At 39.7% G+C, this 26972-nt stretch overlaps 1 protein-coding gene and 1 long non-coding RNA gene across 2 annotated transcripts in view; one reads left to right on the forward strand and one right to left on the reverse strand.

Moving 5' to 3' along the window:
- Positions 1-1618: 1618 nt before the first annotated feature.
- The window catches only part of LOC118471575 (uncharacterized), a 58226-nt gene continuing 32872 nt past the window's right edge, over positions 1619-26972 (forward strand). The window contains exons 1-2 of the long non-coding RNA XR_008602621.1: positions 1619-2049; positions 6557-6774. This is a non-coding gene — a long non-coding RNA (uncharacterized LOC118471575). The remainder of the gene's footprint in view (positions 2050-6556; positions 6775-26972) is intronic.
- Positions 13712-22081, reverse strand: LOC111581392 (transcription factor Sox-18A). The gene is made up of 2 exons (XM_023289534.3): positions 21253-22081; positions 13712-18064 (listed from the first exon to the last, which is right to left on the reverse strand). The coding sequence occupies exons 1-2, from the start codon at positions 21638-21640 to the stop codon at positions 16683-16685; spliced, it is 1770 nt and encodes a 589-aa protein (XP_023145302.2). The 5' UTR covers positions 21641-22081; the 3' UTR covers positions 13712-16682.

Consider the following 26972-nt stretch of genomic DNA (forward strand, 5'->3'; position numbering starts at 1 on the left):
TCCCATCTTTTTTTCCCAAATTGTGGACATAATTTTAATTAAATTTGATCCTCTAAAAGCAAAATAACAGTGTTTTAAAATCACTACAGCAAATATTAATTAATTCTAAGCACTTCCCAGGAAATTTAAGACACTTTGTCAATCAAATAATCATTTTACATGTCTATGAACTGTTTATCACTAAATTAGTGTTTTGTCCAACAAAAGTACTCACATGGTGTCATCTCTAAATTCATAAAGTTACATAGATTTCTACACCAAGACAATTTTCAAAGATTCAGAAAATTGGATTCATGAATTTAATCAGTAAAATAAAATCAAATAAATAAATGTCATCATATGAGGAACCAGCTTTTCTTATCCTTTATTATTCTCTGACTCCATATCCAGCTGAGAAGGCCTTAAATCAGTGTTTCAGTTCAACCACAAGAGGGCACAGCAGACTTTGTAAAACATGAGCTGGGAGGTACACTATGTGTATTTCAGATCTTATTCACCCATTTGATCGGTGAACCTACCAAGATTTATTTATTTTTGATTAATGATTCAACGTAATCTCTATGGTGTCAATCAACATCGTCCTGGATTTATTCTTTGACCTTTTAGAAATTCACCGCACTCCTACCCAGGACAAGTTCAGCCTTACAGATCCTACAAGAGGAACCTGACCGCAGAAAAAGTAGAATAAGAGTACAAGTTAGTAGGTACTAATAATCTACTAGGAACAGGCCATGTAATGGGCTTGTACTGTCTGAATCAGTCGACTGTTTTAACCAAAAAGAAGAAATTCTTACTTATTTTCTTGCAGTTTCAGTGTCTTATTATTGATGTTCTCTAAGGGGGCCAGAATTTTAGGTATTTTACTAATGACAGACAATACTTGATGCTGTGAGATTTGACAGTTTGGTTATTTTTTTACCACCACATATGGATCCATGAAGGACACAGTCATTTCTATTTAGCATCCATCTTTGTATAATGAAGGATCGGTGCAGCATAAAGTGTATTTATTGTTCTTCTATATTTCTGGGTTGTGCAGTTAGTTACTCCGCCAAGGAACACGGCAAAGTTATGTGGCGATTGATGTTGGTTTGTCTGCTTGTCTGTCTCTCTGTTAGCAACATTACTCAACAACGGATGAACAGATTTGGATGAAACTTTCAGGGAAGGTCAGAAATGACACAAGGACCAATTGATTAGATTTTGGCAGTGATGCAGCTTATAGTCTGGATCCATGGATTTGTTAAATATTTCTGTATCATTGCGAGATCGCGGCACGGCGTCACTGTAACTATGACAAGTGAATACTACGTCAGCTGCCTGCTGATAATCACATGATACTACAAATCAGCCGCTGCAGACCATAATTTTTTTTTTTAAAGATTTCATCAGTTGGAAATAAACAAATTGCAAAAATAGAATAAAACAGAACTTTTTCTCAGGGTTACTGCTGACTCAGATTCTGGCCCAGTGATTGGCTGGTTTGACTGTTTCCACAGTGATAGATGGGCTCCACCAGTCAAGGTTTGTGGTTAGGCCTGCCGGGGATCTGAACCCACAAGCTCTATAAAGCCAAGGCCACCAAACCAGCAAACCTCAGAGGTTTAACACCCACACCTTGGCTCCCACTGAAAAGAGATGGACAGAGAAGAGGACAGAGTGGAGGCTGAGAGGAGGGTAGATAGCAGGAGAGGAGAGAAAGGAATGAGGGAATGAAGAGGAGAGGATGGAGAAAAAGGAGAGTTTACAAGGAAAGTTAGGGGGAAACAAAGATGAGTGTCAAGTCAAACTGGGAGAAGCTGAAACCTCATAGAAAGAAGAAGCTGAAATCTGATAGAAAGAAGAAGCATTCACACAGGTGCTACACTCAGCTGGGGCGGAACCAATTTGCGGCTGCAGGTTTGCTACCTGCAGCATAAAAAGGGACACACGCAGCACTGAGGAGGAACGGAGAATGAATGACCTCCTCAAACAAAGTGGCTGTGAGCGTGAGGATCTGCGGCAAACTGTGCAGGACTGCTTCATCTACAAAAATCCGGATAGCAGCCGGTAAGAGCAGAATCATGAAAGATCTAGGAGACTGTTTAACCTGCCGATGTGAGCCGCTGCAGAACGTGTTAGCATTAGCATTAGCCACGGAGATCGGCGTCAGCCACGAGCGGCTGGTTGTTAAATTTCTTATGTCTGTATGCCATTTATTGCTGTGTGTTTGTAATTGCTCAATTTAAAATAAGATTGCAGGCTAATTGGTGCTAATTAGAGGTTTTCCAGCGAAGGTTAAAAGACCAGTTAATTCATTCTGTTTGTAATGGTGGGTTTGTACTATACACTTTATTCTATTTGTTTATTTATTGGATCTGGAAAGGAATGCACTTTAAAAGTCACTTTATGCACTTTAAATAATTTTAAAAATATGAAGTAAAAGGTATAAAAATAGTTTTAAAAGTCTGATAGAAATGTTATGAGTAAAATTTGTTAAAATGTGATTAAAATCAACTCTTTAAAATGCAGGTAAATTGAGTGGCATTTACTAATGAGGTGAAATTGTACATGGGGAATGGCTGTTCCTATCTGCCGAATGCAATATTGTGAACATTGTTCTTTTGTGTTTTGTTTAAAGGTTTTTCACCTAAACCTATCAACTAGCCCTATCAACTACCCTATCAACTAATCCTATCACCTAAGTTGCCATCCTTGTATTCCATGACCTTGCAGTCATTGCAAAATAAAAGAGGAAGAAAAAGAAAGCAACTGTCTGACTCATGAGTGGAGCCCAGCTCATAACCTGGGTAGATGAAACATCCTTTTTCAAGTGGGGAAACTGCACACAAACCCTCAAAAATCATCAATGCTATTCATGCGTCATTGAAAGTGGGAGAAGACTTGACAATGAGTGAGGAGACAAGAAAGAACGGTGTTTTAATAGGGCTGCATCTGACCATTTTTTGCAACTTTCCTTACATTTGACAATGACACCTGCTTTGCACCTTGTTATCCCAGGAGATGATAAGGTATAAGCGTTGATCAAAAATTTCGGAGACTGTTATGATCCAACCTCTAGGGTCAGTTGGGTGTAACAAAAATCACCAGATGATATTGGTTAAGGAAACGCAATTTATTGCTCAATGGCAAATTAACTCAAAAGAACAGTGATAATACAAAGAAAAGAGAGCTGGTGGATGTTGCTAAACCAAAGAATCAAATAAAACCAAATGAAGGCTGTTGTGGCCTGGGGCCTTTGCGCTCCTCCTCCTCGGTTGTCATTTCTATTATCAACAGCTGCGAGCCTGTCGTCCATCTTCGTTCGCCCCGCCTCCATGGTTTTGACCCGCCTGCCACCAAGGAGCTGAAGATGGATTGGTCCTGGAAAGACGACCTCTGCCAATCCAGGTGCCAGGGGTACCTCAAAAGGCTCGGTCATGTGGCATTCGGTGGCAGTTCAGGAGCTGAGTTGTCCGGATAGGGGTTGTTGAGCGTTGATTGTTGAGCTTTTGAGCGTATGAATGGATCTGTGTTATATTCTGATGTATACAGAACTCATTGTTGGATAGGAGTGCTACTGCCCTGTATTTTCTTGGTTAGGGGTTACTTTGCATTAATTATCTGTTAATTCATTTCACTAGGTTAACTTCAACTTGTGGGTAAAGTTCACTTTAGGTTATGTTTTGTCCTTTTCTTTTCAGTAGCACCTGTTTGCATTGAACTTACACATTATTTCGTTGTATTTCCTTTTTTTTGTGAACCTACTTTTACTAAAATAAACAACAGCCGTTCACTCCGTAACTCAACGTTGGATTTATTTTCTTTTGTTGCCAACAGACTACCCTAGACAGTCGGGCTGTAACACAGGCTAACAAAGTTTGCAAACTAGGTAAAGAAATACAAAACAACTAACTCCCTAGCCAAACATAAACACAGTAGCAACACCCACCACAAGTAACAGAAACTAATACAAACGAGTGAATAGTGCACAGACCTAACTAAACAAAACTGGTGCCTCTAAACACACACATTTAACACACAATATGCCAAGACTCAAGTTATGAATAGCTTCTCACGAACATTAGCGGACTGCTAACAGGAACCACAGTGTTAACTAAGACTGGTAGCTTCTCATCGAATTAGCAGCCACTACCCTGAGGGCTGTACTAGGAAGCCAGATCAGTGGGTTAATGAGGTATGTTGAGCTTAAAGTCAGAGTTTTCAGTATCACAAGGGTGGCTCTCTTGCTAGATTTGCCATGGTAACTTGTTAACCCTAACCCTGCTGTTGAGCTAACCTGGCTCGGAACATGTTATGTTCAGAGTTTAAATTAAAATCAGGTGTAACGAGCATCTCCCTTTAACCAGATTGTTTCCTGACAATGCTTTATGAGTGATACAGATTCTCAGCTGAGGACTATGTTGTATCTGTAAACTTTTTGAGCTGTATATTACTAAAAGCACTGAATGAAGCAGTTACAGTGTCACACACTGTATGCATCGCGTTGCCATGGGAATCTAACTTGTATTTAGTTGGTGATGCAGAAATCGTGTAAATATGATTTTATGTTTGGTCCTGATTTGCTATGAATTCCGTTTACATGCTGGTACTGTAGCTGATAGAACAGAGATTAGAAAATTGCTTAGTTTATTAATATTTATTACAGAGAATATCCAGTCAGTAGCATTAATTTCACATTGATTTGACCACAAATTAAAGTGACGTCCTGCATTATGGGACAGTGTCAGACCTAAATGCACTTCAGTACAACATTGTGTTTAAATATATGAAGTTTAAAGTTTAATAACTTTACTGTGCAGCTTTTAGTTAGAAATAATCAGCTGCATTGATCAGTAAAATAAATATATTGACACATGTTTAACAGTTTTCTTGCAGCATTCCTGTCTCACATCATTTTCAGTCTCAGCGCTCTTTACCGTCATACATTTTTATATTCCTCATTGTTCTCCGTTAAAACAAGCTACATATAGTCTTGTGTCTTCTTGTTGAAGTTGCCAGTTGGCATTTTTATCTGTCTGAGTTTTCCCTACCTAATGGTCCATGCATACCTCTGGTATGTGCAATTAGTTTTTCAAACAGTTTAGTGTTGCTTGAATTTCTTTATTTTGTTTCCCATGTTTTTGTTCCCCTTTTAGATGAAGTTTACCATTGCCTGCTCTCTGTGTATTGCTGATACCTTCTGGATTTTGGTTGCTTTTTCATCAGCTTCAGCATTTTAAATCTTTTGCAACCTGTCTCTCGTTTCTGCATTTGGGTGTGACATAAAAGTACTGAATGTACAGCTACAAGCATTTTTACAAACCTGGCAAAAATGATACTTTAATGAATTACCAAGCAACTCCAAAGAAATTTCACCACCTGAGCAGTGAACTGCAAGTTTGACATAATCAGGCTTTCTTTGTTTAAGCTGGCTCAGCAAAACCTAGAATCCTAGTTAGAGTTAATGGGTATAAGCTTCCTTTGTTAACCAGTTTTTCTTTTTCAAACTTTAAGACAGCTCTCATGAAAGGTTTAATTTGGTGCTTTATTTCACTCTTTTTTTTTTTTTTTTTTTTTTTTCAAAATATGAACAGATTATGCACCACCTACTTTAGCCAAGAGAGACAGGCTGGATTGGGAGGTAATGCATGGGAAAATTAAGGGAGAATGGGGAAAAAGAGAGTGGGCAGAGAGGAAGATACAGTCAGGGAGGAGTGATGGAGGAGAGATGATTGGAACAAACAGGAAGGTCATTCTTTCTTTCCTGTGAGATGTGGAGTGTCACCAGGTTACTGTCAACAAAAACACAGTTTACTTTGCTCCCAAAGGTTTAAATCCCACACAAAGGCTGGAGTAATGTTTCGGTTATTATCCTTGACATCACTTTTAAAGTTTTCCTGTTCATGTCCTGAACTTCTACTGGACTGGTTTGAGTTCTGTCTTTTTTGTAAATCCTAGGAACTGATTTTGTGCTTCACTGATTTGAAAAGAGAAAAAAAATGGTTGAGTGTAGGATAAAAAGTTTGTGTGTCCTCAGATGCTGTGGTGTTGCTCACATTATTACAGGCTGTTAATGCAGCAGACCTCCCATCAGGAAGTGAACACAGAGCTAATTCCTGCAGAGACAGGAAAAAGGAAGTGGGGGGGAGAGCCTGACATCCTGCAGCAGAGAGAATACCCCAATACCCCCCCTCCCATGACATCATCTGTTCTATCCACAGCCTTACAGCCTGGGTTCAGCAGTAGTTTAGGTATGGAACAGGTCACCAAGTGTGTTCATAACCAGACATACCAAGTTTGTGTGTGAAGTGGTTTTGTGCTGCATTCCAAGTTCCATTCCAACAATAAAAATAAATTTTTGTGCTTCCATCCATCCATTATCTATACACTGCTTAATCCTCATTAGGGTCGCAGGGGGCTGGAGTCTATCCCAGCTGACTAAGGGTGAATGCAGGGGACACTCTGGACAGGTCACCAGTCTATCACAGGGCTACACATAGAGACAGACAACCACACTTATACTTACGGATAATTTAGAATCACCAATTAACCTCAGTATGTTTTTGGACTGCAGGAGGAAGCAGAGAACCCAGAGAAAACCCACGCATGCACAGGGAGACCATGCAAACTCCATGCAGAAAGGGACACAAACCAAGGATCTTCTAGCTGCAAGGCGAAAGTGCTAACCAACGAGCCACTGTGCAGCTCCATTTCTGTAGCTGTTGTAAAATACAAGCTGTTAAGATATGAAGACATTCACTTCTGCCATTCCTCAAGTCCCCTCACAACTGGGTAAGAATTTCATGCTGGTGGTAATTTGCACCGAACTAACCAATACTTGTTCAGCTCAGACTTTGTATAATCCTGTCCTCCCACTGCCTGCTGCTTCCTGGTGAGCCATTCAGAATTAGCAGCTGCCTGTCAGTCCACCAGGTTTATTTCCTTCCTAGAGCTGCTTCTGCTAACTCTAAAATATCTCAGTCACGACCAAAGCTCACCAAATGTCCTCTGTTGACTGAAAGAGTGAACGCAAGAGTCTTAATGCACTCGATGCATCTGACGAGCTGAAGATCCAGTAGGTTACTTTTTTTTTTTGATTGCAGTGTAGCCACAATAATAAGACGATCCTTAGTGTCAACATGCTGTGCAGCTAATGTGATTATTATTGGGGGAGGAAGCTGGAGTACCCAAAGAAAACCCACGCATGCACAGGGAGAACATCAAACTCCAAGCAGAAAGATCACAGGAACTCTGGGATGCAAACCAGGGATCTTTTAGCTGCAAGGCGGAAGTGCTAACCATCAAGCCAATTCAGACCAGTAATTAAAATATGCCTTTGATAGTAGAGCAATAGTTAATTTTGTCTCACTCAGCATATTTTGTTGCTTGAACAGAATTTCTTACAAGATGTTGCAACTTGTTTGTTTTTTCTTTTCATTTTTTAAAGTGTAGGAGTTGGTATTTTTGGCATTGCGCATTGACATGCTATATTTAAGGAGAGACTAAGTCCTATGTTTTCTGGCATACTATATAGTATGGATGTGCAAAGATTTGAATTCACCACAAACCTCACAGATAGAACTGCCAACGATTCACAGTTAAAAATGATTCAAGTGTCACACTGAGCTGATAACCGTTTTCACTATTATCAGTGTAACATGTTCCCCGAAGCAGTGTTTAAGTGGTACATACCTACCTAACACAATTCTTCCCATTACAGGGGTTGTTAAAGATGTTATCTTTTAATATATATTAATAACATATGATTCCATGTTTGATTTTTACTCATTGATTTAAGCAGCAATACTTTATTTGCTTTGAAACTCAGTACCAACTACACAAGAACCTTCAAAACATAAAACCCACTGATGATAAACAGATGGATTCAGTCGATACGCTTATTAGATCAACAGCTGTAAACAAATTTAAAAAGAAAACATAAAGAGATTCACAGACAAAAGTCATATTGCACATAAAACACAGAGGCAGGACTGTCATCAGGTCCTATTTACTGTGTGACACACACACACACACACACACACACACACACACACACACACACACACACACACACACACAAACACACACACACACACACACACACGCATGATAGGAAGTTTTGATCACTTACACACATTCACAGTATAATGACCAACACATTGACACACACAGGCATGCAAATACTGCGCACACATACAACACACACACACACACACACACACACAATCTTTACGCAGGAACATTACAGTACAGTATACACAAAGTAGTTGCACAAACTCACAAACACATTTACAGTGTAAACAAGCTGTCACCGTACAGACTCTGTAAAATCAGACACACAAAAGAATGACCGCAGTTACGCACACACATGTACACACACACACACACACAGTAAGTCAGTGTGTAGTTGTGGTGGCTGATCTGACATCCTAACCATATGTGGCCAATAAAACACCACCGAGACAGAAAGAGACTGGAAAATCCCTCTCTCTTTCTCTCTGTCTGTAACTCTCTTGCGTAGTCTCTCTCTTCATCAGCCTCTCTTTTAAGTATGTAGATGTACAAATTCCATTCTCTCTGCCTCTCCCTGCATCTCTCTCTGCATCTCACAGGAGCTTTGTTGTCTCATTGTCTATCTCCATGTGCATCTTCAGTGTCTGGCTCTAGCTCTCGTACCATGTGTTCACGCTGTGCATAGAATAAAAGAGAAATCACAAATTGTGCACTAATTCTCTAAGGACATACGTACCAACATAGGCAGTCTAACTTTCTTGGAAGGCCCAGGGGAAAAAAATAGATACTGGGCTGCTATTAAAATAAATTGATATGTCTAACTCTATCATGGTCCTGTTAAAGCATTTCCATGACTTTCTCCTTCTTCATTACATTTCATCTTCCACTTCTATACATTACATTCTTGTATCTTTCCTCCTTTCCCTGCCTTACACTCTTTTGTTTCTACTCTTGTATTTTCATACCCACATCATTCTCCAAGCTAGAGCCATCTCAAAACTTTGTTGTAGAGAAATTCTTGGTAACCTCCTAAAATATTTAAGAGACCACTTGAAATCTTTCGTACCCAAACAGGAATGCTGAAGTAGACCTGAGCAAAAGAACAATGTTAAAGTGATAGACTCTTCATCAACGGCCATAAGAAAATTGTACAGTGGAATGCTTGATGGTTTCATTTAAATGCATTACATGCCAGTTGCCAAGAAGGGCAAAAAATGAAAACACAAAGTTCAGTTGCATAAACAAATCCCAAACGTGCTCCCTCCTTAGATCACAACAGAGTATCATATCTCTCATCCTTCACCCTCCGTCACTCTCCTTGTGGCTTCCATACAGATCTCCCGAGTCACACTATTCTATTGCCACGACTCTGGTGGAGGCTTCGTCCTTAACACCTCCACCCTACAACCTCTTGCAGTGTTACACTATAGCGACCCAAGGAGGCGGTCACTTGGACTACAGGCATACCGAGTTGGCAAGTAGAAAGCATCGTAGGGGTTTAATCAACAATGGGCCACTGTTAAGGCACATGACTTCTTCTTCTTAAGATCAGATCTGGACATTCCTAATAATGATCAATAGTGACAAAAATGAAGCATTCTATCATGATGCTTTTTTCAGCTCCATCACCCAGCCCTATGCTGAAGGTAGCAAAGAAGTTTTGCAAGGTAATCACCGGCCATAAAAAAAAATACAGACTGATAACTGTCTGCAAGCACAAATTCTGCTTGTTAAAAGTCCATTGACACATCCATGCACACAAACAACGTACAGCCCATAGATGCTCTCGTGTTCGTTTATAACTGGCAGAAGGGAAAATCAGCCATGTGTTATCTTCTCGAGTCAGAGTAACACAAAAATATACACCTGTTCCTCCCCCTAGCTCTCTATCTGCACACACACAGAGGCACACACACCCTTTCCGAATATTCCAAACTTCCACAGGGGTTTCCTTCTCATTGCTAACATTCCTGTCAGTTACCTCAGCAACACGCACACATACTGTTAAAACCCTCTCTCTAACACACACCAAACATGCACACATACAGTAGTACATGACCCAGTGTAGGAAAACACACACATTCTAAGCTATACACATTTCTTTTGCAACCAAATTAATTAGTGTAAAACATCAGAGTCCTCTACTGACAGATAACTAAATCGTATTGAAATGTTAACACAATAGCTAAAGGAAGAAAAATGAGACAGTGTGTGTGTGTAAGAGAAGGGGGTAGACTGAGGTGATGAGGGTGAATTGTGGTAGAAGAGCAAAAATGAATTGCAAAATAGAGAAGAGAAATGATGGGAGGAAAAAATCAAGGAAAATGAGACAAAGTCATTGAGTTTAGTTCATGTCATTTTAGTTCCCAGAGTTTCCTACTAAAAATTCAGTCTTCTAAGGACTCTAGAATTTGAAAAGTAGCAACTATGACAAGTCATGCATGATTTATTGATTTATTTTTTGCTATTTTGAAAACTCAGAATTGTGATGTGGACTGATTCATAGAACCACAAAAACTGGTGAGCAGAAAAGTCTATAGTTATCATATGTGCAAGTTACTTGCATGTTGTCCTCAAATTGAAATTTAACATATGAAGTTTATTGTGCCTTTCTGAATATAACCACGTTTTGAATGAACACTGAACAGAGAAATTGCTGATAATTCTAAACACATCACAATAAATCTCATGTTAGCTAAAGCACATCCCTTCAAGTGCTATGACAATGAGCCAAGTGACACAGGATATCAATGTTGGACTAAAAGCAATGAAAGAGAACACAATGCAAATGAGTCATCTTTCCTCACTTGATTTGCTTTTCATTCATTTTTGGAAAATAATGAAAAAAGAAGTGAATTCACTCAAAATGATGCTAATGCCACCATGTCAAGTGAACAAAACTTGACATGGTGAAGCTACCTATTCACTGAATTACGAATTGACAGACTGATCTATAGACTCCTATTTAAAGAGATTAATTATGTTAAACGAACAGGGGAATTAGCTACAGACATGAAGAATGTGTACCAAGCTGAAAGCATGTTTATTTCTGCTGTGTAGACACACATTTTAACATGGGTGTCTATGGGGATTGACTTAGTTTTGGAGCCAACCTCAAGTGGACGTTCAAGGAACTGCTGTTTTCAGCCTTAGAGGTTACCACTTTAGAAAAGTGACCAGAAAGAATAAGTGGGTGATGAAGAGATGAGTAAAAAGAGAGAAAGACAAGAGGACAAGATGATAAAGGGTGACTGGAAGGAAATTTAATGAATGAAGACCATGGAAATTAGCTATGAGAGATGGTTCAGTGAAAACATGAGCATATTGGATGAGAGAGATGGAGGACAGGGAAACAATGAAGCAGATTTATGTTTTAAAAAAGGAGAAAAAAACAGTAAGAAGAAAGAATTATGTGGATATTCAGCAACGTGTGGGAAGATGGGGGGTAATCAAGAGACAAAAGGGGTAACAAGGGGGTGAGAAAGATGGAATAAAAAAGTGAACCGAGCCAACAACGTGAAGATGTATGAAAAATATAAATGAATGTAAATGAATAAAAGTGGCAGGAAACAAAAATATTTTAGTGGCCTAAGAGTGATAAAGAGGAAAAATGTGATAGGAATGAGGAAAAGGAAGGGAAAGGTGAGAAGAAAGAACACAGAGGAAGGAAAAGACAAATTGGCAAATAGAAAGGTGACGAGATGGAGACAGAATGAAACAAGATAGGTAGGAATCAAACTTGTGGGAAAAGGAAGAAAAGCAAAAGAAAAACAACATGAAATTACAGTGACTGAGAGGGAATAAAAGAAGACTGAAGCAAAAAAACCCCGAAGAAAACAGGCTGTCTAAGGAGAGAGAATGAGAGAACAGTTTTTCCTTGTTCCGAATGTTTTCTTCTGAGTCCGTTAGCGGTTTGTTCGGGGGGGAGACTGTCCCACCGAGCCAAACTCTTTTAGTGTCGGATCTGAATCTGGAGAGGACCGAATCAGAGCAGATCACAGAGGATTGTCTTTCAGCTTCACTCTACCCTTGTCCTTTCTCTCCCACCCCACATTTTTTTCCTCCTCTTACTCATTTCCACTACAACACCTGGAGACATGCGGACTGAGGGCCACGGCTTTTATAGTGGACACTGTAAAATGTAGCTGCATTTACTGTCCTTGTACTGGGAGGTGTTGCTTATTTTCCTACATTTACGATCAACATCGAAGTTGATCTCCTCAAACTCGTTCCTGAGTCACCACCCATGTGCTCAGATTTGTGCAGCAGTTTCAGTATATCTGACTTCAGTGACTGTTCTCATTGTTAAAGAAACAGCTTTGTACATGGGGGTATCATCTCACCACACTTAGCTGTTTGGTAAATTTAACGAAAAAGTGCGACGAGCATGGAAGGATGAGATGGTAAACAAGGTCAAATGAGACATAGTATTACAGTGAAAGAAGACGAAAGGGTTTTGATCTTCACGTCCCCAAAAAACACAGTTTAACTCATACTATGAATAGGTTGCACATCTGTCTGCGACACAACGCATTGCCCATCGCACTGAACAAAGAAATACCCGCAGGGCTCCCATGGATGTTTCTGAAAGGTTGTGACTTCACAGTTTTTACAAGATTTTGCCACGATTGCATTACTGCACAATGTGTGTCAATGAGTATTTATTGATCAGTCAGGTGTGACAATTTCCTTCTCATTCCAAGCACTTTGGACAGACATAGCACAAGATTTCTGGAGAATTTATAACTATGTGTGGGCACCACAGATGAAAAGCAAGTAAAAATCATTTAAAACTAACTAAAAACTATGTTCGATCAAATGGAAAATGGAGATTGATAACATAAAAATACATTACTTTGACAGTTATCAGACACAAGGTGGTTTGTTAATGATTTTACGTTTGGATTATAGTAAAATCATGCTGAATTACTGAATTGAAAAACTTTGCCCTGGTATCCTGCAGCATCTGGCTGATTAGTACCAAAACACAGCCGCTGGTGTCGATACTGAGCCACAAAAATTCAGCCACAACTGGACACTGGGAACAGCTTGTGGACAGTATTAGCAAATTATACTAGTACATATGGGAGCAATACTTTGCATTAAATGAGATATTCAAACCTGAAACCAGTGACATCACATTGATCAGAAATATACAGTATATATTCAGTAGATGCTTTGTAGATGCTATGTACACAGCGCCCAATGTTAGCCTAGTTTTGTTTTTAAATCTCTAAGAACCCCAATGCTAAAGTTAATGTAAAACTTTTACCATCATAAAGGGTTACAGGAAAGAGGCAAGGCTACAAATGGGAAGTAATATGACTTCTAAATAAAGCAGTGGAAAATGAAGAGGTGATGATTGGATGGGATGTCTGCCTCCAAGTCTGATGACCTGGGGTCAAATCACATCATCCTGCTGCTGTTTGAATTCATAGCTCAAATGTCTCCTATTCAAACAATAATGTAAGAAAATACTTTATTGTTTTAAAATAAACTGAAGTTCATCACATTGAAAGTCTCGATTTGGACAAATTGAATGAATTTGGTTTCAAAGTCCACTTTATGATGGAAGAATGATAGTCATTGTCATGCGATCAAACCAAACAAATAATCATTTGATCTTTTTTTCTCATCAGCAAAAACTATATAAAATGTTATATGCGACCTACAACATTTTATAAAATTTAGCAAAAGGGAGAGGACTCATGAAATGTGCAATCTTAGAAGTGTTTATTTTGTGAAATTATTTTATAAAATTGAACAAATCCATTTACAGACACATTTTTCAAATATACAAACATGAATAAAAACATTTTCTATGCTTTGACAACGTAAAAATGATCCCTGTCAAACACATTGAGAAGCATCACAGTGACACTTCTGGGAAAATCTTGGCTTTAATTTGTCGTTATATGACTGCTGAGAAAATGTCCTTTGTTTTAATCCCAAAATCTTGGGTGTTTCTTTTTTTTTTCTTCAGATAATTATTACCAAAAGCCCCAGAGTTATTGCACGACTCAAAAAAAACGCCTGTCTCTCTGATGTCTTTGTGCGTCACAGTAAATTAAAATGGAAACAAGACTCTGGTGTCAACAGAAAAGAATGTCAAATGCAGATGTAGAAGTATTTTTTTTTAATACTTTGCATGAACTGCTGCTTCTCTGTGACTTCATCCTCTAGAGGAAATGTTTGGAAAAATGTACTATTGCCCTGCTGTCAACCAATGGTGGTCACAAGGAACTGTGTGGCAAATATAACTGGTTTCACTGTACAAGATACTTCATTTTGTTCTACTGTTTCATGTAGGAAAAAAAGAAAAAAAGCATTGTCTTTAGAGCTAATGAAGAGCAGATGTAGGATAAATCTTTGAAGAGAGACTTCTGGTTTCGGCCTCCATTGTATACAAAACTATTACGGGATGGATATTACATAAACACATACAGAGAGACCTCTACAGTGGCTACAACTTGTTGACTTCTCAGCACAAACAAAACCACAAATTTTCATTTTAATTTCCAACATTGGCGTGGGAGGGAAAGTCATTCGTTAGTCTGGCAGAAGAAAATGTATGAGACCCATAGAGATCTACAAGAGATCGTTACAATTCTAGATTTCCTTTTAAAGGCAAATTTTTAATACACAACATTTTGAAGGAACATTAAAATAGACCAGTGGAAACACACTGATCCAATACTTTTACTTTTCTTTAAAGGAATAGTTTAACATTTTTATACCTGTGGTTTAAGTATGGTGACGAACCGGGGGCAAATAGCCGGGCTAAGCAGCAAGAGCAGTGCAAAATTTTAAAATAAACTGCCTACCAGCTCTTCTCATATAGAAACAGACAATTTCCCTCTATAATAACAAAATATGCATTTGGTTTGTTTATATATTAAACAAATTAATTACAGCCTGTTAATTCTAAGTATCAGAGGTGCTGGTAGATCGATTTTTAAAGGCTAATTCTGATTCTTGAACTTATGCTAAGCTAGGCTATTTGCTCATTGAAGTCCTGCTCCTCCACCATACTTACCACACTAGTAAGTGATTTTTCTAAATTGTTTGCCTTTAAGAAAAAATAAGACTCTATTAAACAACATGAACACAGTCTTTTCTGTACAAAAACATATTTTATGATTTGGACATTTAGTTTTCAATAAGTAGTGTTCCGTCTATACAGCTAAGACTTTAAACCCAGTGCAAAGAGAACATTTCATAGTCTCAGTTTCTCCTTCACATAATGTCAAGAAGCATAACATCTCTATATACAGTAAACAGCTACATCAAACCAAGGTTTCCAACAATAACACCAAGAATGTTAGATTAACAACTGCACACCACTATCTGGCAGTGTAAGGTTTGCTTTGCAAGAACTTGCAAGTAAAGATGATGAATTTTGAAATTTACATATAAATTAAAATATTTCCATGCCCTTCTTTGCAAGACTTGTTCCAAAAGCACCTAAATTTAAAACCTGTTTTTTAATAACTAATTTTGACAACCAAAACAAACAACAAAAAAACTAAAAAGTGATATGCTTGTTATTCCAGAGAATGTTGCTGGTTTGAAAAGAAGGATCTTTGAATTGTCAGCATATCAGTATTTGGCATGAAGCGAAGTGAGTTAAAACTCGCAGATTTTGGCACAGAGTTTGACACGAGGCCCTGTCATGGCCTGAGCCGCAGCGGGAATGGCATGTATCACGGTCAGAGAAAACCCAACTCGGCTTGTAAAACATCTTGATAGTTTGTGGGAGACATCAGTGGTGTGTTCTGGGTTAGTGACCAAGGCTTTCCCGACAACACTGCTGGGATATATGCGGAGGCTGGAACAAGTCTCTCCCATTGAGTCTTTCTCTTTCTGCGAATCCCATAAGTTTGTCGTTAACGTTCAGCAAACGAGATGAACTTATTTAAAATTCATGAAGTTGAGTGGAGATGAATACATGTCTGGTCCTGAGATGAAATGTCAAAAATGATATGAGATTAGAACGTTCCTGATATACCAGAACAAGTGGAACACATGACAGGTTAGTGTCTTGCTCAAAGGCACTTCAGCACAGATGAGCACTTGCTGATGTCCCTGAATCACATAGGTTATGCAATTTCTATGCCATAAATGCATCCGAATATTGATAAAGACTCCTGTTGTGTTTGTTGTTTTTTTTCTCCAAGAGCTAGTATCCTTCATGATTAATTGAAAACTGCATTCTACTCATTCGAAGACTGAGATAAGGCAGAAAACACTGTAGTAATTAGACACATCCCAAATTAAAGCAGAGTGATAAATCCTACAAGAAACCATAGGTTACCTTTGCTTGCAGGTTAATACACCTAACTCTAATGCAACGACAGCCTGTAGCTGTAAAGGAAAGCGGCTTGAGTTTATGACCAAGATTGTACTTGTTAATGTAGTGTCATTTTTGTTCCAGTTAGCACATTTGTCTCTGACTCCAGTATATGTCTGATGAAACAACACCTCTGTGTATTTCTTCTTTTGACATTTAGAAAAACATTTAAATTTCAATCAGTGAGAGATAAGTAAGACATGACAATGACTGGACTAAAAGTATAAAGTCGAAACATTTTTTTTCCAGCATACTTTCTTCCTGACGTGTCAGAACGATTGAAATGAGCGAACACAAATGACAGGAGGCACATGTAAGAGATGAGATCATGGAGGGTTTACCCAGTAATACAGGCACTGTAATAGACGGCACTGCTGGCATCAGAAAGTGCAGATATGAGAGGGCTGCTCCCATCGTCACACCCACCAACGCCATTCATAATACCACTGACATCCCTGTTGATGACATTGTTAACAATGTTGTTATTGCTACTACCTACACTACTGCTGCTGCGCCCACCCAGGACCTTTGATCCACCCCCACATCCCCCAATCAGTCCATAGGCCTCCTCTCGATTCCTTCCAATGTTTACATACTGGTCAAATTCATGCCTGTCCACTTCAGACCAAAATTCAGCAGAAGAAGACCCCAAATGGCCAGAGGATTCTGGATTTGAGTGGTCTAAGTGCACAGAGGGAAGGAAGGTTGACGGAGGGGGGATGGAGGAGGTTGAGCAAGAAGAAGGGGACGTTTCAGGAGGAGGTGAAAGCTGCCCCAGATGAGAAGGGAAATGGGTGGCATTCGGGCCGCCGCTGCCATATATTTGACTGAAGTAGGTGACAGGAGCAGTGCTCAGGGGAACTTGGTGGCATTTTATTGGCTCAGGGTGGCTGATGGGAGGCTGGGGGTAGGAAACAGGGGAGGAGGAATCAGGGATAGATGGTGGACACTTGACAGAACTCCTCAATGCGACTTGGTGACTGGAGGCGAGAGTAGGATTTAACTTGGAGCTGACTGCAGTAACAGAGCTCATGCTAGAGGTCATGTTTGATTCAACAGAGCTCATTCGAGAATCAAGTCTGGAGCTTCTACCAGGACTCAGACTGGAATTCATACTAGCATTTAAACCGGCACCAACACTCATCCCTGACCCTTGACTATGGATGGAGTTGTGGTGACTGTGGTTGTTGTAGTGGTGGCTGTAATGCTGGTTGTGATGATGAAGGTGGTGGTGGTACCCGCTCCAACCTCCCATCCCTGCCTCCTCCTGCATATGCTGAGGGAAAAACACTGATTCTCCAGCTCCATCTTCCAGAATATCCAGAGGGGACATCTCTGGAGTTGGCAAGCCGTAGGTCTCAAGCTCTGGGTGTCCTGGGGCCTGGAGGTCCCTGAAGTGCCCCAGAGATGGTAGCAGGTGGTGGGAATGATGGTGGTGTGGAGGGTGAGCACCTGGATGTCCATAAGGAGAACCTCCAGTGACACTTTCTGCACCCAAGGGGCTGATGTCAGGTCCTAAACCAAGGCCTGGTGCCCCACCTTGGGCCAAGGTGTGCAGCAGGAGGCCCGGTTCAACCCGTTTGAGTTTCTTGGTGGTCTTTTTGCGACGAGGCCTGTACTTGTAGTTCGGGTGATCCTGGAGGTGTTGGACACGGAGCCGTTCTGCTTCCTCCACAAACGGTCGCTTGTCTGTGGCACTCAGGGCCTTCCATGACTGACCTGGAGCAGGTGGAGAAGACAAGATAACAAAAATCATTTCCATCACTTACCTAAGAAAGGGGCTGCTATTATTCTTACTGACAGTGACTATGGGAGTCAAAGTCATCTTAAAGTCTCGAAATGGGAAAACTACTTCATTATTAATCAGTATGTTAAGGATAAGGATAAACTTTATTGATCCCACAGTGGGGAAAGTTCACCGTTACAGCAGCTCCAAAGAAAAAGTATAAAAGTATAAAGGCAGTGCAAGAATAAATAAGAAAAAACACGGTGCAAAAACTGCAGATAACATTATATACAGATGATGTTTACTTCTTTTTGTTGCTTGGCCAAAAAGAAATTGATAAAATAGTACCAATCACAATTTTTGAGAAACAATGCAGATACTGTATATTCAAACTGCTCATTATACCCAGCAAGTTGTTCAAAACAGAACAATATAGAGAGCTATAACCAACGGAAACCAACGTTTACGCTTAAAAATAAACAATTTATTAAGATTGTGTCAATCAAATGTTTGACAAGTTGTTTCAGCTCAAGTACAATTGGCATTTAACCTACAATAATCATACCCTCTGTTCAACCAAACTGTTTAACAAATGTGCTGCACTGCACCAGTTTACACCAACATACCTTGACCACTAATATATATTGTAACTAGAGATGTGGCGTTTGTGAACGAGTCTGTCATTTCAATGGCTCTTATAAGTGAACGATGAGAACTGGTTCACAGTTGTGAGCCGTTCGTATGTGCAAATTGCCCACGCTTTCTCCATGTGTCACCTGTGCACCCCATGCGCCTGAGCTGTCCATGCTGCCTTTACGTGAATGACTAATGACATCTCTGACTTTGAGTTGTCCACAGCACGCTTTATTCACCTGAACACAGCTATATATGCGCAGCTAGCTAAGAGGAGAAGGAGTGTGAGCGCTACCAGAGTCCAACTGACTGGAGACTGGAGTAGAGTCGCATTTACCGCTTTATCGGGGAGGAGGAGATATTAGCAACAAAAAAAACCAAACAAAAAACAGAATGAGCCAAGTTTTTTAGGTGAGGGAAAATTCAAAATAGTGATTTCACTGTCAAAGCATGAGGATATGGCACCACCTTATGGAATGCTTACAATGAAAACACAAGCCAAGTGAAATTATAATCAATATTACAAAATATTTCCCACCAATAGAGTGGGATGTGTAAGTTTGAATTAATCTGATCCATATTGTATCTAATAACTGCTACCAGTGATTGCTTCCTTGATAAAACTGAGTTACCCCTGGTTGACTTCTAAAAAATAAATGAATATAACAACGAGACAGTCTTTTGAATGGCTCTTTGAAAGGACCGGCTCCTCAATATCCGGCTCCCTCAAAAGAGCCATAAATGCCATCTCTAATGATAACCAATATGTTTGGTTGACTAGGGCAATATTTACTGAACTGGGACTGTCAAACTGTTGGTTTTTAATTCTTATTTAAGTGGTGAGGTGCAAAAAGAAAAAAAAATCACAATGACCGCAGTGAAATCCTAGCCTTCAAACAGCTCAAGTGGAAGCTACAAAACACATCGAGACATGTCTCTACATGTCAAAATCCTTGTACTCCTCTCAAGCTTAATTTTGTGTGATGCTGCATTATGTTCTTCAGTTAAAATTGTTTTCAGACATATAAACTGCTGTGTTGTAGCCACCTACTGGGCATATTTTATTTTACAATTATACTCTCAGTTTATCATATATATTGTCAATGCCAGCAGCCTCGACAGCTGTTGAGCACATTTTCTCTCAGAAACATTATAGTTTGAATTTAAGTGGCTCTGAAAATCTGCTGCTGCAGATGAGCTCCAGCTGTCAAGTGTAATTGCATTGAGCAGCACTCAGTGTTAATGTGAAACACTGCATGAATGTGGTGCATTAATGTTATGCCAATATTTTAAAAAAAAAAACATGTTGCTGTCAAAAGCCACAGAAAAAAGACAGAATGTTTCAAGAAACATCCAATAAAAAAAGTTCTTGGCTCATTTAATTGGCTACTTTTATATTGATACACCCCAAATCTTTGTGCACAAACTCTCACCTCCTGAGTAGTTCAGTGGTGGTCATAAAATGTTTGCACTTTTCCTTCTCGAGGAGACTGAAGGAGGGATTGTGGTCGGCTTGGATTCGTGTCAACTATAGTGGATTCCTTATTTTTGACAAACTATGGAGTTTGGAACATAATGAGCACATGGATAGACAGAGGAAAAATGACTTACGGGTGGTTTTAGAGGTTTCTAAGGACATTTTGAAATTTTCCTCCCACTTATCTGGACATTGCAAACTTATTACACAATTCCAGTGATTGCCATATGCAAACAGATGACTTTGATTGCTTTAATGTGAAGATCTTGGCATGAATTAATATATTTGTCCAACTAAAAGTGATTTTAGATGAGAACAAAAAAATGTAAACCTATACAGTTAATGTGAAGCCAATCATAATGTATTACAGACTTCCATTTAAGGCTTCCAGTAAAGAGTGAAGTTGTTAACAGTTAAAATCCCTCAAACATGGCTCAAAACTGATTGGATGAATTTACAGATTCTACAGTAATTTAGCTGTCTCATTTAGGTATATTGTAAAACTTGAAGAAGTGCAAAACATCAAACAGACGATAAAAAGCACACCAAATTATGCAGAATGCAAAAACAGAATTTAAAGAAAATGAGAGAAAAAAAGTTTTTAAATTGGCAATCTGAAAGTAAGCAGTATGGTATTGCACAGTTTATGTGCAGAGACAGCAAATACGCAGTATAACAAACAAAACAAGGCCTTAGTCAGAACATATATACTGTACATATAATGAATGAATAATGTAAAAAGGTTGTTGTGCATTCATATCAACACATATATAGTGTTATCTTGTTGTTTTTCAAGCAGTAGTTCTATTATGATGCTATTTATGGTGTGTGCTGGTGTTATTAGTGCTACCGGGACACTGAGAGTGATTTAGATGTGTGGGGTGTGACAGCTGTACCAGCAAAAGCCGAGCATTTTGAATATTTAATTGCAACTACTGAAAAAAAATCAACTTTATTTTTCCCCCACTGCTGAACTTTTACCAAGAACTCTAACTCTGATTGCATTTCTTCAGTCACTTTGGCTGTGTTGGTTTTCTGCTCTAATGAGGCTGAAGTTTTTGTTTGTCTTACCGAGCATCTTGCTGAGCACAGCGTTGTGCAGGTCAGGGTTCTGCAGGGCCAGGCGCTTCCTCTCATCTTTAGCCCACACCATGAAGGCATTCATGGGCCTGCGGATCCTCTGCTCAGCCCCCACAGTCTTCCCGTCTCCGGCGCTTGCCAACACACCTCCTGCCTGGGTCAGATCCGGACTCTGTCCCCCAGAACTGGGTGTCAGAGAAATCCTCGGCTCTGCTCTCCTCGTGCCATCGGGAGAACTGCAGTCCCCGGAGAGGCTCTGCTCAAAACCCATTTCTGAATCAGAAGCAGGACTTGGGGTCCCCGACGTCCAAGCTCCAAGAGACACCCGGCCGGGATGCAGAAGAGTCTCTCTAGACAAGCTGGGCTCAGTTAAATTCATTCCAGAACCAGCCTTGGAGTCAACTTTTAGTCCGAGTGAAATTCTGCAAACGTCTGTCTCAGTTTGTCAGGCTGCAAAGTTCTGGACAAAAACTGCAATTCAGAATGTTTCAGATGGCAAAGAGGAGAAGGATCGAGAGAAGAATTTGATGGATTTGGAGCACAAATCCCAGAGCAAAGCATCGAGATCTGAGAAGAGGTGGAAGGACGTGGAAGAAAGAGAAAACAAACAAGTTGTGGTGCAGGATATTCCCCCTGAAAATGATCCACAATGACTCTGCCTCTTTTTTTTTTTTTTCTCAAAACACAACAGTTCTTGTTTGGAGTGTGTGGTGCAGCGGTTTGTCCAAAGCTCCACTTCTTCCCTCCGTCACTCAAGCCGTCCGACACACTGTCTCTCTGTCTGTCTGTCCTGTTTGAAAGTTTTGAAACTTGTGGCCAGATTTAACCGACCCACGCTGTGTATATATACCCCGCCCTGACCAATCACATAAATATATAGCCTGAGATTTAACCAATGAGATGCCAGGCGGCTGCGAGGGGATGGGAACGAGTGTGTGCACGAGAAATAGCAAAGGAGGGAGGGGGGGGTGTCCAAACTTTGCCTCCCCCTCTTTCCTCCTCCGCAACCGCCACCCTTTCCTCCCCCCTGAAGCTTCACACACACACACACACACACACACACACACACACACACACACACACACACACACACACACACACACACACACACACACACACACACCGTCCGCCTGTACAGGGAGATGTAATCAGAGGTTCCATTGTTTTTGCCCAACTGAGAATGGTGCTTCTCACACACGCACACACACACACGCACACACAAATACACACATTCAAACTGTAACACGCACGTACGCAAACACATGCATGAGCGCACAGATATATACAAAAAGGACAGATGCATGACACATTTATAATTAGGTTTGCCGACAAATGAGAGACAAAACATGATTACACACATATAGTATGGCATGGATTTATATATGTGTTAGTCCAGGGCTACTGTGTGTGTGTGTGTGTGCGCGCGTGTGTGTGTATTTGAGGGCAGGACAGCGGTAACACAGCCGACCACAGTCCCAACCAGAGCGATTAGTGGCTGAGCTTAACAACAACTCACTGGGAGAGGGAGTGAGAGTGAGACAGAGGAAGAGAGGGAGGCAATCAGGGGCTGGATGGGGGTGGCTGCTGATAGTAATGGGCTTTAGGACATATTGCACCCCGACATTAAAGTTCCACGTCTGATTGATGCAGCAACAGCTAACAGCTTGTCGCTTGGACAAGATACATTTCTAAAATTCACTATAGTGAAGGAGATATACGCAAGTCGTTGTTGTTCAGTAGCATCAATTAATGGGTAAAAATGTCCTTCTTTGGAAACAGGAATAGAAAGGAGAGAATTGAATGCTTTACTTTGTTTTATGTAATTTTTGGACTAATAGTCAGACAGAACCTGCAATTTAAAAACGGACTCTAAATTCTGTCAGTTAACCTTCTGATCTCTGGCCATTTTGTTTTGCTCCTGACATATTTTTACTCCCTGTGGGATTAATTTGTCCTTGCAATATGTATGTAATTCCTGCACCTCTGTGGGAAGTAGAGAGAACCCAAAAATGCCTTTTGTGCAGTGTGACAGTTAAAATGTCAATGTTAAAATCATTAAAAAAGAATAAAAAGAAAAGAAAAATGTAATGTCTTTTTTAATGTATTTTGCAGAAAATTTATAAAATGCAATCAGCACGTATGTATTTCCTCAAGATTATTATTATTATTATTATTATTATTATTATTATTATTATTATTATTATTAGTTGCTTTTTAACATATTTTTTGTCAGATTGATAAAATATCAGGATTTTAATCTTAAATTTGGCTCAGTTTGCAAATATGCAAAGGGATTTCAAAGTAGTTCCGGGACCACTAGAAAGTTGACAATTCAACAGGTCCTTCAGTTTTTTACCGTTTTTGCTTTGATAAATGGTGTGATTTTATGTTAGACATGATATAAAATATGTTACTATTAAATATTATTATTAAAAAAGTCCAAGAAACTGATTGAATTTGCAAACACAGGGACATCTTCCATGCATCATACTATAAGTGTGGGGAAACTGTGTGCAAACTTGCTGGGAAAACATGAATGACCAAGACCTGTTGCATTTCTGTTGAACTGGGGCAAAGCCAACAATACCTGAGTGGAAAATGTTTTATTTATTCACATCAACACATTGACATATGGTGGATGTATATTCTGGTCAGAGGTTCTGATATCAGTGTTGCCTCAATAAGAATCTGTAAAAAGTATAACCAAGCAAAATAACTAGAAACAAATTCTAAAAATAGAGAATTTTGACACTACATTTGAGTGAATATACTACATTGTTGCTCTGGTTTAATACTGTATGAATGTAGCTATTGTGTAGAGTAGATGGATCTCAAAGTTAAAACTGAAGCTTTAAAGTCAGATATTATTTTCAAACTCATCCTTCAATGAAACAGTCTTTTGAAATGAATATTATATGTGGTGTGTTTGTCTGTCTGCCAAGGACATGACCCCCCCCAAAAGCCCCTTCATCCACCACAATATAATGACCCCCCTGCACACACACACACACACACACACACACACACACACACACACACACACACTTTCCTCCCCACGCCCAGCTCCATGGGAGACTGCTGTGGCGTCTCAGAGCCTCCTGCTCGACCAACCAGGAACTACTCCCACTTACCACTGTTGTCCCAGGCTCCCTGTGTGTGTGTGTGTGTGTGTGTGTGTGTGTGTGTGTGTGTGTGTGTGTGTGTGTGTGTGTGTGTGTGTGTGTGTGTGTGTGTGTGTGTGTGTGTGTGTGTGCGCTTCATCTTTATGTCTTTAGGTCACTGTTTATAGTGACTCTAAGTGTATGTGTGCATAAAAAGTGCACATTTTAGTTCACAGTGAGACAGAAACATGGTCGACTGACACAACCTGCTACTTTGACATTATTTTTGGGCTTACATGGATCTATGTTCACCTAATTCAGCGTTTTGCAAAGTGGATGCAATGTGCAACTTCGGATGCTGTTGGGACAGGCAGCAAAAATGCCAAAAGATTTACATCAGTGTTGATTTGTGATGCGTTTTCACCCTCTGGACCTCAAGCAGGTTTTTTTCTACTCACTGAACGTTCATTTTCACTGCAATATAAAGTCATACACCTCTATGGAAACAGAGCCAGAACAACCATAACAAGAAGAAGAAAGAACTAGAGAAATGTCTTTTGGGCAGTCAAGCACATAAATCATGATTAAAGAAAAAAAAACTTAAATTTCTTTGATTACTTATTTTCCAAAGATTAAAAAAATGTAATCAGCATGTACAACACTTTTCTAAGTGCCCACAGATGTTACCAGTACTTAAAAAATACCACTATAATGGCGACTCTTCACACTATAGATGTTTTACAACTTACATTTTAAATTTGTTTTCATACTTGTGTCCAATCTGCTCTGTGTAAACGGCCTAAAGTTCAGTTCCGTTTGGCAGAGAAGTTCCTGTATTTTTGCTGCATATGTTCAGGTTGCACATGAGTCAGTCGTGGCCTCATGGTTGCGTCAAAGAGTGTAGAATTTTATTTTTTGTATAGAATCCAGCTTGGATTTTGGAGAAGGCTTAAATGAGGCATGTACACGACCATTTAAAACTTTGGGGTCACTTAGAAATGTTATTTTTGAAAGAAAAGCTTTTTTTCAGTGAAGATAATATTAAATTCATCAGAAATACAGTCTAGACATTGTTAATGTGATAAATGACTATTTTAGCTGAAAACAGCATATTTTTCATGGAATATCTCCATAGGGGTACAGAGGAACATTTCCAGCAACCATCACTCCTGTGTTCTAATGCTACATTCTGTTAGCTAATGGTGTTGAAAGGCTAATTGATGATTAGAAAACCCTTGTGCAATTATAGTAGCACATGAATAAAAGTGTAAAAACTGTCTGGGTGACCCCCAAACAGTAGCATAGAATAAAGTAATTTTGATGCAATGTAATAATTTTAAGCGTAGCTGTTTTTGACTTTTCCCGTGGAAAATAATACATGCCTTTCAAAACTGCCAGCCATTTTTGGGGCTCAGAGTTTACAATGTTTCACCTTCCCCACTTCAGAAACATTACAGTAAATCTTTTGAAAAATTTCTGAACAAAGGTGAAATACAGATTAGGTGAGAGGCGTCCTGATCTGGGGAATAACGGAGTCAGCAGAGGAAACACCACATCCCCTGGTATGCGGCGTTCTTCACCTCCAGCAGGGCAGTTATCGTCTCATATCAGGACAGGTTCACTATCACCTAATGTCCTGTTCACAGCTGTTTCTATAGCAAAACAACTGCAGTGTGTGTGTGCGTGTGTGTGAGAGAGAGAGAGAGACAGTGCTGTGGCACCACACCTTTGCCACAGAGGAAATTTGGCAGCAACTCCAGACTTTGTGGCGAGAAAGAAAGGAGCGAGAGACAGAGAAAGAAGGAGGGAGGACATGGCAAGAGGGACATTTTTCCTTACAGCTCTTGATAATACACACACACACACACAAACAAACACGCAGCCACATTCTGGACAAGAAACCAAGACACAATGGCATCGTAATGGGTGTGTTTACTAGTGTGCGCGCGTGTGTGTGTGTGTGTTTATGTGTGGGAGAGGTCATGTTCACACACTGTTCTATTTTCGAACACGCTGAAGGAGGGAAGTGTGTGTGATGATGGATGGGAGACACACACATTAACACCGGTCGCTACGGGAATCCCCCACCTTTATCACCCGCTGACACACACACACATGGACACACACAGTTGCATAATGCAGCCTAACAGACTCGCACACAGAATTTGTATGACCCTTGGCTTTTAAATATGGGATTTAGCACAACTTTGAGAATCAGTTCAACTGATTAAAATAGCAACGATCTTGGCAAGACACGTTGTAGCTTGCAATTCTACTTTAATGTGTCCATATTTAAACTAAAGGTAACAGTTGCAACACTGAGGCTAACCTGAAAAGCATGGGGTAGGAGTTATTTGTTTAACCCTTCAAATAAATAAATATTTCTAGATTTTAAATGTGGAATTAGTGAAGTCAACAAACAGTAGCTGCATGTTAACCACCATTAGCGTTTTTCTGATTTTGATGCGATACCAGGCTTAACATATCAGTACTGATAAGGAAAAAAATACCTTATCCAGTCTAAAACATCAAGAAAAGTAATTGTATAATAGTTGAAAGAGCATGGAATACATTTTTTTTGTAATTTTTTGTGGTTAGTTGAAAAAAGAA

The sequence above is a fragment of the Amphiprion ocellaris genome, chromosome 8 (genome assembly GCF_022539595.1).
Source record: "Amphiprion ocellaris isolate individual 3 ecotype Okinawa chromosome 8, ASM2253959v1, whole genome shotgun sequence".
NCBI classification, from domain to species: Eukaryota; Metazoa; Chordata; class Actinopteri; family Pomacentridae; genus Amphiprion; species Amphiprion ocellaris.